This window comes from Ruditapes philippinarum, unplaced genomic scaffold (genome assembly GCF_026571515.1).
Source record: "Ruditapes philippinarum isolate M1 unplaced genomic scaffold, ASM2657151v2 ctg777_1_1_1_1, whole genome shotgun sequence".
NCBI classification, from domain to species: Eukaryota; Metazoa; Mollusca; class Bivalvia; order Venerida; family Veneridae; genus Ruditapes; species Ruditapes philippinarum.
Window position 1 is genome coordinate 255,483 of NW_026854029.1, and position 12,822 is coordinate 268,304.

At 34.7% G+C, this 12,822-nt stretch overlaps 1 protein-coding gene across 1 annotated transcript; it reads left to right on the forward strand.

Annotated features, from left to right (window-relative positions):
- Positions 1-787: 787 nt before the first annotated feature.
- Positions 788-11,780, forward strand: LOC132738701 (UDP-glucose 4-epimerase-like). The gene is made up of 10 exons (XM_060726292.1): positions 788-982; positions 3,767-3,891; positions 4,728-4,825; positions 7,081-7,194; positions 8,111-8,287; positions 8,797-8,977; positions 9,652-9,737; positions 10,447-10,524; positions 11,019-11,133; positions 11,533-11,780. Exons 1-10 carry the CDS (start codon positions 975-977, stop codon positions 11,595-11,597), a joined length of 1,047 nt encoding a protein of 348 aa, XP_060582275.1. The 5' UTR covers positions 788-974; the 3' UTR covers positions 11,598-11,780.
- Positions 11,781-12,822: the final 1,042 nt, after the last annotated feature.

The window sequence follows — 12,822 nt, forward strand, 5'->3', positions numbered from 1 at the left end:
TAGAAATGATTTTAAATCCCAATGTAAATCGATTAAACCTTTTATTTCATTTACCTTTGTCTTTATCGAGTGAAAGTTTGACGCTTTTTCGATCACCATATGATGCTTCAACGTGCTAAAAGAGCCAACTTACAAAAAGAGCCAACTTTCAGTGAGGAATATCAAAGAGAGATAACTCTTGAAAAGCACAATTATAGTTTTAGACGTGTATTTGTTACGTCCCTTTAATCATTAATTCGTATTGTATTCGCACGTGTGAGTGTATTGTGATAATTTAAAAGGCAAGACAACTTTTCGCCTGTAAATGGCAAGTTGTGAACCATATACAACAAATTGAAAACGAAGCAAGCTTATACTTTTTACCCGTATGCGTTGAAAAGAACAGTTCAAGAATAAAACGTCCGCCTCCGTGGTCGAGGGGTTAGAGTCGGTGACTTCTAATCCAGTTACCTCTCTGGCGTGGCTTCGATCCCCGGGAGATGCTTTGGTAGTTTAGCGCGTAGGAAGGTAGTCTAGTACTGGTGTAACTCTCCAGGAACGATGGTTAGGAAACTAAGCGCCTATATGACTGAAATACTGTTGGGAAAAGGCGTAAAGTGAAACAAACAAACAAACAAACAAGAATAAAACGTCCATGCAACAAAATGTTTGTGTACATTTCTTGCAAAACGTGATTATCTTTAACCACTCTTATCTTATCCACATAGATTCGGGTTAATTAAATGCAAATATCGCGCATTTTATATATTCACATATAATAAGTGTTTAAAGTAAGAAACATATATTATATTGATTTATAAGTGAAACAGGTTTCATATTATAATTTACATTCTCGTCAAACATCTGTTTCGAAGGATAGAAAATTTATTACAATACATTAAGTCATATTTTCAAACTAAAGAAGTAGTCAGTTTTGGATAAAAGCTTGGAGTTCCAGTATAGTACACATTGGCGCTTAATCTGATACTAAAGCAATGCAAAAGTAAGTAATCTTTATAACTTTATGTGCAATAGAAAAAAATAAACGCAAAAAACACTTTACGAAAGCCTAATAGTGTCAAATGAAATAAAAAATAAAAATGCAAAGGCGTTATAACGCGAATAAAGGCGTAGTAACGCGAATCAAAAGGCGTAATTACGCTAATCAAAAGGCGTAATTACGCGAAAAAAGGCGTAGCAACGCCAATAAAGGCGTTATAACGCGAAACAAAAGGCGTAATAACGCGAATAAAGGCGTAGTAACGCGAATCAAAAGGCGTAATAACGCGAATCAAAAGGCGTAATTACGCGAATCAAAATGCGTAATTACGCGAATCAAAAGGCGTAATTACGCGAATAAAGGCGTTATAACGCGAAACAAAGGCGTTATAACGCGAATAAAGACGTAGTAACGCGAACCAAAAGGCGTAGCAACGCGAATCGAAAGGCGTAGCAACGCGAATAAAGGCGTTATAACGCGAATCAAAAGGCGTAATAACGCGAATCAAAAGGCGTAATAACGCGAATCAAAAGGCGTAATAACGCGAATCAAAAGGCGTAATTACGCGAATCAAAAGGCTTAATTACGCGAAAAAAGGCGTAGCAACGCAAATAAAGGCGTTATAACGCGAAACAAAGGCGTTATAACGCGAATAAAGGCGTAGTTACGCGAATCAAAAGGCGTAGCAACGCGAATCGAAAGGCGTAGCAACGCGAAAAAAGGCGTAACAACGCGATAAAGGCGTTATTACGCAAATCAAAAGGCGTAATTACGCGAAAAAAGGCGTAGCAACGCGAATAAAGGCGTTATAACGCGAATCAAAAGGCGTAATAACGCGAATCAAAAGGCGTAATAAACGCGAATCAAAAGGCGTAATTACGCGAAAAAGGCGTAGCAACGCGAATAAAGGCGTTATAACGCGAAACAAAGGCATTTATAACGCGAACAAAGGCGTAGTAACGCGAACCAAAAGGCGTAATAACGCGAAATGAAAAAGCGTAATAACGCCTTTATTCGCGTAATAACGCGAAACAATAGGCGTAATTACGCGAATCAAAAGGCGTACTAACGCGAATAAATGCGTTATAACGCGAATCAAAAGGCGTAATAACGCGAACCAAAAGGCGTAATAACGCAAAACAAAAGGCGTTATAACGCTAATTTAATACCATATAAATTCCAAACAGTGGCCTATTAATGTATGGAGGGAAGAACAATGTTGATTTAAATGAATTGATCTAGATGTACGTTTTATTATATGCCCGAAAGAATTTCGGGCATATAATGTTATACCCCCTGGCGTCCGTACGTGCGTCCGTCCGTCTGTCTGTCTGTCCGTCCGTCCGTAAGCAATTTGGTTTCGGGAGCATAACTTAAGTTCCATTTGGCCCACAATATTCAAACTTCGTAGGAGGATTGTTATTTGAAAGGAGGTAATACTTTATAACCTATAAGTCACCAAGTCATCTATATTGGCAAATATTAAAGAGTCTTTATTAGTTTATGACAAATAGTTTGGATAATTCCTGTGCAAATAGAATGAAAGTTATTGTAAATGTATATTGTATTATTGTATACGAGTTTATATCTTGAGCAATAAATTCAGATCAATATTGGTCTTCCTTTCTCGCGAATTTGATAAGTATAAATATGGTATCAAATTGGCATTATAATGTGTTTTAATTTGCGTTATTACACCTTTTGGTTCGCGTTACTACGCCTTTATTCGCGTTACTACGCCTTTTGATTCGCGTTATTACGCCTTTATTCGCGTTATTACGCCTTTTTATTCGCGTTATAACGCCTTTATTCGCGTTATAACGCCTTTGTTTCGCGTTATAACGCGAATAAAGGCGTTACTACGCCTTTTGATTCGCGTTATAACGCCTTTATTCGCGTTATTACGCCTTTTGATTCGCGTTATAACGCCTTTATTCGCGTTGCTACGCCTTTATTCGCGTTATTACGCCTTTTGATTCGCGTTGCTACGCCTTTATTCGCGTTCTTACGCCTTTTGATTCGCGTTGCTACGCCTTTATTCGCGTTCTTACGCCTTTTGATTCGCGTAATAATGCCTTTATTCGCGTTATAACGCCTTTGCATTTTTATTTTTTATTTCATTTGACACTATTAGGCTTTCGTAGAAAGGAATACCCAAAATAGGTTATTTTTCATCACGATAGTTTATAAAATCAACACATTTGGTTTAAAGTAAAAATAACTAAAGCAAATATTTATTTCTATATATGCTATTTGTTTGTGTTATATATAAATGTATATATATTTTTGTCAATATATTTTTTTTAAAAATATTTACCCAAGTCATTGGCCTGTGTTTAGAATCATGCTCACTTCATCATGATTGTTTAATAAGAAGCTGTAATTTGTAAAGAAGAAGTTGAGGTCAACATAATCATGTTAAGGATTATCGTAGGGACCCCTTCCAGACGAAAATTTAAAAATCTTAGAAAAGTAATGACGTAAATTTTTTGAAAAAAAAAAGTGGAAAAACCCCTTTTTACAGGGAACAAAAATATTACTAAAAAAAAAAGGACGAAAAAAGGGGTTTCCCCGGGTTTTACCCAAAAAATACTATCCAAAACCCGATGTTAAACCCCGTTTCCACCACGGCCCGTAATAAAGCTAAATATTTTCTTTTAGGGGGGTTTCCTGTAAAACATGAAAGTTGCGTGGTTTATATCTTTTTAAAACCCAGTGGGGATCCCATATTTATAAATTTGTCAAATTTTTTTTTAAAACTGAAAGTAAAATGGCATCTTTTTTAAGCGACACCGGAAGTTATATCTTAGCGACAGGTGGCGCTGGGTATGTGGGTTCTCATACAGTGGTAGAATTGCTGAAAGCTGGCTACAAAGTTATTGTGATTGACAACCTTGCAAACGCTAATATGGGTACGAATTAATTAATCAATCAATTTATTGATTTTAATTTTTGTTCAAAGTTGTATATACTAGAAACAAATTTTCCGAATATTATCACTTCTGGTCCAAGTAAAGTGATGAACATAATCATTCGCTTTCGGATCTTTCAATCAGCCAATTAACGACTACCTTCCGTGCTATATTATAATCTTTTTTTAAAAGTAAAACAGTTCAAAGGGAAATCTGGCTGATATTATGGGTAAACGAAAATGGCGGAAAAATACGTGATACATTTTTCTTAAAAGTTTCATTAATTTTTTGTTTTGATTTGGGTTTTACGTCACATCGACACAGTATAGGTCATATCGCGACGTTCCAGCTTTACTGGTGGAGGAAGACCTCAGGTGCCCTTCCGTGCATTATTTCAGGCACGAACGGGCACCTGAGTAGAAGCACCGACGTTCCGTAAGCTAGCTGGATAGCTTCCTCACATGAAAGTATCCAAAATCCCTGTCGGGATTCGAACCCACAGCTGTGAGGGGCAAGTGGTTTGAAGTCAACGACCTTCAAACCACATGCCCCTAACCGTTTACTTTTTTGTTGTTATTTGATTGTTTGTTCTGATTAACTGATGTAAGCAGGATAAGCCTGCCAATCAAAATATTATTATTATAAGTTTCACAATAGTGGCAAAATCCTTAAACACCTCTAAAATTGACAGTTTCAAAATTTCAAAGCAGGAAAAATCCAATTTACGGAAAAGATTGATGAATTTCTTATGTTATCTTGACAATTCCATAATATAGACGTAACAGCAATATTGTAAAATATGTTCCTGATCTTGCATGTGTTTTGAACAACCACAGAGAGTGTGAGACGTGTTGAAGAACTTACAGGAAAAGAAGTCCCGTCATATGCAGTGGACTTGCTGAACGCAGACGCTCTGAGAAATGTTTTTGAAAAGGTAATGCCATAGTTTTTACTACATAGGAATACTTGAATATTTCAATTAGAAATGATAAATACTTAATTGTTTGGTTTAGAGTTATAGACTTTCTTTTCGGATATGTTTTTCGTGGGAGCATTAATGCTGGGACAGAAATACACATTATAAGTCCCAGAGTGAAAATCAAAAATTGATGTTCAGGTGTTATTGTAAATTAAGCACGATGGAAGAAGGGATCCGAGTAGTTGCACGCATCTAGATATGAAAAAACCTAAGGCACATAAGATTATCAAATTAATGTTGGTCCAGCCACGCTCAACAAAAATCATGTCAACTTGACCGTTTTTTCAATAAAAGATAAATTACGGAGATTGACGAAGATGGCCGAATGTACACGACACTTTAATGATTGCAGTAATAAATTACGACTTCGAGCGCACAGTTTTAAATGTTAAAATATATTGTTGTGTTGTCATGTTGTGCAACATTACATAATGTAATTAATTTATGTAACATCTGTGTACATGTATATATCTTCATATCGTAGATTTTAATATTTTTTATAAAAATTATATAAGATAGGGAGATCTCAATCAATATAAACTTGTGGACAATATAATATCCGTGTTTATATTTTTTTTCAAGTAGAGCTGCTTGGAAATTATTCTTCTTTCTCCAACTTAGAACTTTTTCTTAAGTATGTCTGTTAGACTTGTGACGCACAAATTTTAGCTAAAACCCCCAATGAAGGGCCCCCCCCTTTTGCATCGCTTAAAAAGAGACATTAAAAATAACTGTGAAAGTTTGAAATCCCCAAAGCCCGATCACGACAAAAAAATATTTGCCCAAAATCGCTTTTTAAACGAAAAACATATTCGACCCCAGCACGGTTTGCGCTAACAATGTCAGCCAACAGTTTCTCAGGCTGTGCCATTTATAATAAATTTAAAGATGACAAGTTATAACAATATAGCTGGATTTCAATAGTCTGTCAACCACTCTTAACATGGTTAATATTACTTGTGTTGTCTTTTAAAACAAACCATCATGAAGTTAAAACAAAATATATGTACATGTATACAGTGGGCTTTTCAGCTTGTTTATTGCACTGCTCTTAGCATAAGTGTGAAGGGAAGCAACTCGCACAGTAACTGAAATGGAAAGTTCTCGTTACTGTTTCATTATGTATGTATATATAAATGATGTTATTTCAACAGATAGAATTGCTTGTCTACAAAAATCATTTTCGATGAATGATCTTGTCGTTTTATTTATGCTAAATATTCTGAGAAACTGTTCATGAAGTTGCTATTATTTACGGCATACCGTTAGGGCCATCATGGTTATACATGCACTTTAAAATACAGAGGGCGACAATGCGACAGTGCGATGACGAAAATACGATAGTGCGATAATGCGACAGTGCGATGGCGACAGTGCGATACGCAATGGCAACAACGTAATAGTATTATCGCAAATCGTTTTGTCGCCATCGCATTATCGCACTGTCTCCATCGTGTTATCGCATTATCGCCATCGCACAATAGCATTGTCACATGATCGTTCTGTCGTCATCGTGTTATTGCATTGTCGCCATCGATCTGTCGCATTGTCGTCATCGAGCTATCGCACTGTCGCATTGTCGACCTCTGGATTATAAAATATAACAACGATGGTCGTAATTATCCAAAAGACGTCATTGCTTTAATGTTGATCTTGCCAAATTTAAACATAAAAAGTCTAATGCTTGATCTTATGACATATATTTTGTAGAATTTATCACGGTAAGATTATGCTTTTTACATAAACTTCTTATTTATTTCATAAAGTGTTGTAACATGGAATGTTTCTGTTATTGAACGCACATTGTACGTTAAAAAATATAATATTCCAGAAAAAGTATTATGCTGCTATGTTTTAAGTAGATTTTTATTCATTTAGAAATAAATTTGTGCGTGCTTCATACGTTTTTTTCTCAGAAAATTTGCATGCATATTTCTTGCATAGGGTTATTTTGGAATAATTCCTTTTTATTAATTTAAACAATTTTTGTTCGCCTGATTAAAATCAGCTCCTTATAAACGCTACGCATACATGCAAGAAATAATTAAGTAGATCTGAACTTTAGTCACACTGTTTTTAGTGTTTTTTTTTCAATTATAAGCAGCAGATATGTAGCTTTATGAGTATGCACATATAATTTAGGCATATATAGTGTGATCGATTCTCTGACTTGATGAAAATTACATATAGTAATTATAACACCTTTTCAGCATAACATTTCTTGTGTAATACATTTCGCTGGTTATAAGGCCGTGGGAGAGTCCTGTGAAAAACCGTTATTGTACTACAAAAACAATGTTGCTGGAACTGTGAATCTTTTACAGGTAAATAACTTCCATATTGTACAGACATCACTGATTATATGTTCATTCATTACTGAAATCAGTTGTTAATATGTCAATATTGTCCTACAACCAGTTGGATATGTGTCCATATTGCACTAAAATCTGTTGTTTATGTGTATACCGATTGTACTATTTGCGGTATGTTTGTCTATAGAGAGTACTGTCATCAGTGGTACACGTGTTCATATTGTACTGTGGTACATAAATAAGTGATAAATATGCCAATATTGTACTAACATCAGTGGCATATGTGTCAATATTGTTCTGGAAGCTGTGTAATATGTTTGTGTCAAAATGTACTATTCAATATCAATGGTATATGTGTCGATATTGTACAGAAATCAATCGTATATGAGTCAATTTTGTACAGGAATCAATTGTATATGTGTCAATATTGTAAAGAAATCAATTGTATATATGATAATGTGTCAATATAGTACTTAAATCAATGGTTTATGTTCCAATATGGTACTGCAGTCAATGGTATGTGTGTCCATATTGTACTCTTATCAGTGGTATATCTTCATATTGTACGGAAGCAGTGGCATATAAAGCCGTCCGGTTAGCTCAATAGGTAGAGCGTAAGACTGTGAATCGAGCGACCCGGGTTTGATGATGTGATAAATTTTTTATAACTTATTGTCAAAAATTACGATTAACATCAAAACCAAAGCAGTTCATTCGTTCCTATAGCTATGTTTAAAACGATCCCGGGCGTCTGAGATCACGGATTCAGATTTTTGCCAACTATCACGTGGTATGAAAGTGAGAAACAGTTACATGCATATAATTACATATGTATTACATTTGATATTGTGCAACTCAAATTTAAGTCAAACAATGCCATTTTCCATCCTTCCTAATACATGTATATTTGCTTTTCGTTTCAATCAAGGTAATGAAAGAATTCAAAGTGTTTAACATGATTTTCTCGAGCTCAACAACGGTGTACGGTGTACCAGAATATTTACCATTTGATGAGAATCACAAAACCGGAAATTGTTCTAATCCATATGGCCGATCGAAATTCATGATTGAAGAAATAATGAAAGACCTTAGTACCGCTGAAAAGGTTAGTACATGTATATAGTGAAGGATGATGTTGATGATGATGATGATGATGATGATGATGATGATGATGATGATGATGATGATGATGGTGATGATGATGATGGTGGTGGTGGTGATAATGTGATGCGATGATGATCATAATGAATGAATGAATGAATGACGACGACGGTAATGATGATGTTGTTGATGTCGATTATAATGATGATGTTGATAATAATTATTATCATTATTATTATTATTATTATTATTATTATTTTATTATTAATAATTATTATTATCATTATTATTATTATTATTATTATTATTATTAGTATTATCATCATCATCATCATTATCATCATCATCATCACCATCATCATTATTATTAGTATAAATTGATCTATTATTTATTACATTTAATTGGAAATTGTCAAGTGTCATACACCTTTATGCACTTGTAATAAAATATTGACTGATTTCATAGTCATATAAAATCTGTGAACGAGCCAATTTATTAGCTATATTTTTCAGGAATGGAATATAATACTTCTCAGATATTTCAACCCCGTAGGAGCACACGAGTCTGGAAGAATTGGCGAAGACCCACTAGGTACTCCAAGGAATCTATTACCATATGTTGCTCAAGTCGCCGTCGGTAAATTGAAGGAGCTCAAGATTTACGGAAATGATTGGGATACCCCCGACGGAACGTGTACGTAATAAGGAATAACACATTTCTACCTGCAATGTTAAGTTTGTAAGGGCCTAGGAAAGAAGAACCAAAAAGGGGAGGGGTTAGTTCTATGACTATATCCGTACATATTCTGTGCGATCTATTTATATATCAGACTGATAAGTTAATTCAGCTGTAGATAATAGTGCAAAAAAAATGTGACAAAAAACCCACTTGAGTTAAAGCCCTTGTCCTCTTTGTACAATTGAATGCAAAGCCTTGCAAATATTTTTTTCCTGATGAATATCCAAAAGTTAATGTTCCTGTTATCCCTAGGGTAGGGATATGGTCACAAAAAACTAGTGCTTAGCTAAGTACCAGAATGATGCTGGTGGTGGTTTAAATTCACCATTGGCAAGCTGTCAAGCAGGTTACCATTACTTGTGCCTTCACTTTCGCAAGGTTCTGATTACTTCTGTACATACAAGAGCAGGGGTACAGTGCGAATGACAGTAGATAGGTTTTTTTATGATTAGTCATAACGAAAGCGACCTGCACCGTCCGGAATCGAACCCAGGTTGCCCGATTCACAGTCCAACGCTGTACCAATTGAGCTAACCGCACGGTCCAATAAAAATGATACTATTTTGTTTACTAACGTTTATAGTGCTACTTCACGGTTTCTGTCTGAAACTTGTAATTGTATATTTTAGGTTTAAGAGACTATATACATGTAGTAGATCTGGCAAAGGGGCACGTTTCAGCATTACGACTAATAGAGACTAACTGCGGATTAAAGGTACCGCTGACGTCATTAAAGACGTCATGACGATAAGTAAATTTACTCGCGAGTTATTATACGTTCGGGCATTGCTCTTGGAGAAACGCCTGTGTTTCTTTTACATTTGATTTTAATACATGCAATTTACGAGTAAATGCAAAAAAGGTGAAATTGCTGTGGTGAACTGTGTATAGTTAAACAAAATCAAATCGGAAAATAATAATTTCAAGTTGCGTTATAAAATTGACGTCATTATTTGGATTGATCTTTTGCCTTATTTTCATATTTAGAGGTTCAGAATTTTGAGAAAAAGAGCATACAAGTATATTTACATTTGTACTTTTATAGTTGTTTATAAGTGGTTTGCTTTGTTTAAAAATCGCAGCATTCCTTAACATTGTTATACTTATTAGTACAAAGTATAGTTGTTGTTTTCACATCAAAACAAATGAGCCTAATTTGCATATGTTAGTTCGCATGTTAAACAAAAACAAAAGAAAGTAATCAGAATAGATTTTAAATCTTTACTTGCATCTTTTTAACACAATTAACATTTTTGTTGACATATGCAATATTTGTTAATTTGTAATACTATTCTGGCTACAGCATAGTATTATCTTTAATGAGTATTATAAAAAAAGGCTATGAACTGTCTGTTTTTCGAATCGTATCTAGATCTTATTGTTAATTGTTATCTTCAATTTCACATTTATAACTTAAATTTCAGATTTATAACTTAGGCACTGGGACACCATTTTCCGTTTTAGATATTGTCCATGCATTTGAAAAGGCGTCTGGAAAGAAAGTAAGCATACCAAATTTAGATAGAGGGAGGTAACTCAATTTTTGTGAGTGACCAATTCAATCAAAGTCCTGCGCAGTAGTCCCTTTTGCTACTATTTGAAATTTTAATAAATACTTCTTATTAAAGTTTACCGATATTTAAATCTATAAAAATTTACCGTTTTTATTAATTCATTTAAAAAGGTTTTAAAGTCTTTAAAAAAACAACCTGCTAATTGTCTTGTTTATAACTAAATAATTGGTTAACGCGTTGGACTAGTAATCTAAGGATTGCTGACCGCGTGGGTTCAAACCCTGTCAGGGGCAAGCCGTTGTTTCCTTGAGCAAGAAACTTTACATTCATTGCTTAGTACTGGTTGGTTCCAGGAACGGATTTGAGAGTGTTTCAATAAGCTTATAGCTTCCAACACAATCGAACTAAAATAAATTTGTATAAACTAAACTAACTAAACAATTAATTACATAGAAAATGTTATTGTTACAATTTATTTTCAGATTCCGTACGAATTTGTAGAACGGCGTGCAGGAGATCTAGCATCCACTTATTGCGAACGATCTTTAGCTGCTGCAGAATTAGGATGGACAGCTCAATATGGCCTTGACAAAATATGTAAGAAGCCAAAACCAGAACACTGCAATCAGGCGGGAAAAGATTTTTTTCTATTTCTATATTATTATTTTGATTTTAATGGCAACTTTTCAGTTGGTCTGGTGTATGAACACCACAGACGCCTTTCGTACATAATTAAGGGTAACAAATATATATGTATATGTAAGGCTCGTAGTATGTTATCCTAACGTACAGTATTTTGCTTAATGTTGCAACTTGGCGAAGTATTTCTCTTTGATTATTTGAAACAATATTTGAAACAGGATACAAAATATAAAGGGCTTTTGAGAAATTAAAATAAAATCATTTCTGGGGCATAATAGGTCATAAAGTAAAATAGGACGATATAATCATAAATATTAAATAAAGCTAAAACTAGATTGTCTTAATTTTTTGCAGGTGTTGACATGTGGAAATGGCAGTCAGAAAATCCCAGTGGTTACACGAAAACAAAACAAGTTTAGAGAAATAAAGTATAACCTGATGTAGGATTTAGTACTAATAAACCTTTTCAACAATCCATAGAAACAACAAAAAAGATATAAACTGATGAATTGATCAACATTATAACATGATTTTTATGTTTGCTGCATGAACAATAAAATCAGTTCTCTTATATCAAAGTAGTTAAATATAACGATACATGGTTTTGTTGTTGTTGTTTTTCTGGTATTGGAACGATCAAGAAAAATAGGTTATATTTAAAGTTCTAGTCGAATGGAGCCTTGTACAAATTTTCATCATTTTGTATGTATTCTGTTCGCTGATCGTGTAAACAGCATGCAACAGGTAGATAAATAAAACTGAACAATATAACAAAATCAGAAGCTGGCAAGTAAATGATTCCATGACGTTATTTTGAATTTAATTCTTGTATATCAAAATTGAAACGCTATACTATGGTGGCTGATTCATGCCATGTCGTATTTTTTATTGCGGGGCGCCAGGCGAAAACAAGAAAATACGATAAAGTCCTTGTTCGTGTTTTCGTCTGTCGCGCTCCGGAGTGAAAATACGACATTGCATAAATCAGCTAAAATACTATACACTCTGATCAGCACACGCACGATATTAACAAATAACTACGTCTGCCCGCTTTATATTGACAACTAATTTTCTAGCTATGGTGGCTTATTTACGCCATTTCGTGTCGTCGTACCTTCGACCTGAATTTCGGAGCGAACACATGACGACAGAAAGACTCGATAAATTGGCCAGTTATCGTGACTTCACCTTTTGATGCAAAGACACAGCGACATGAAAAATATTGGGCGCCGATATGAAGAGTTTAACCCGCCGACACGATATCTGTACAGAAGTAGACCTCTTGTCTTCGCCTATTAAAAATCGTTATTTCGCCTAAAATGTATCGTGTCTTGGTGTCGGCGCCCTCAAAAGTCGAAGGCGACGACACGACAGGCCAACATATTGTCTTCGTGTTTTCGCCTTTTGAGGGGCGAAGGCACGAAAAGGCAGAAATCAGCCACCATAACTAGCCAGCCTAAACATTTATAGATGACATAACCGTTACTTGCATTATGCATCGTGTTGTAGCAGTTGTTTCCCCTGTGCCTACTATAAAATTACTAAAAGTACTGGTGGAAGACGATTTTGTATTATCAATCAAACAGATAAACTAATACTGTTATGTTCTGATTTGAAGGACTATTAACTAAGTGGGGAAGCATG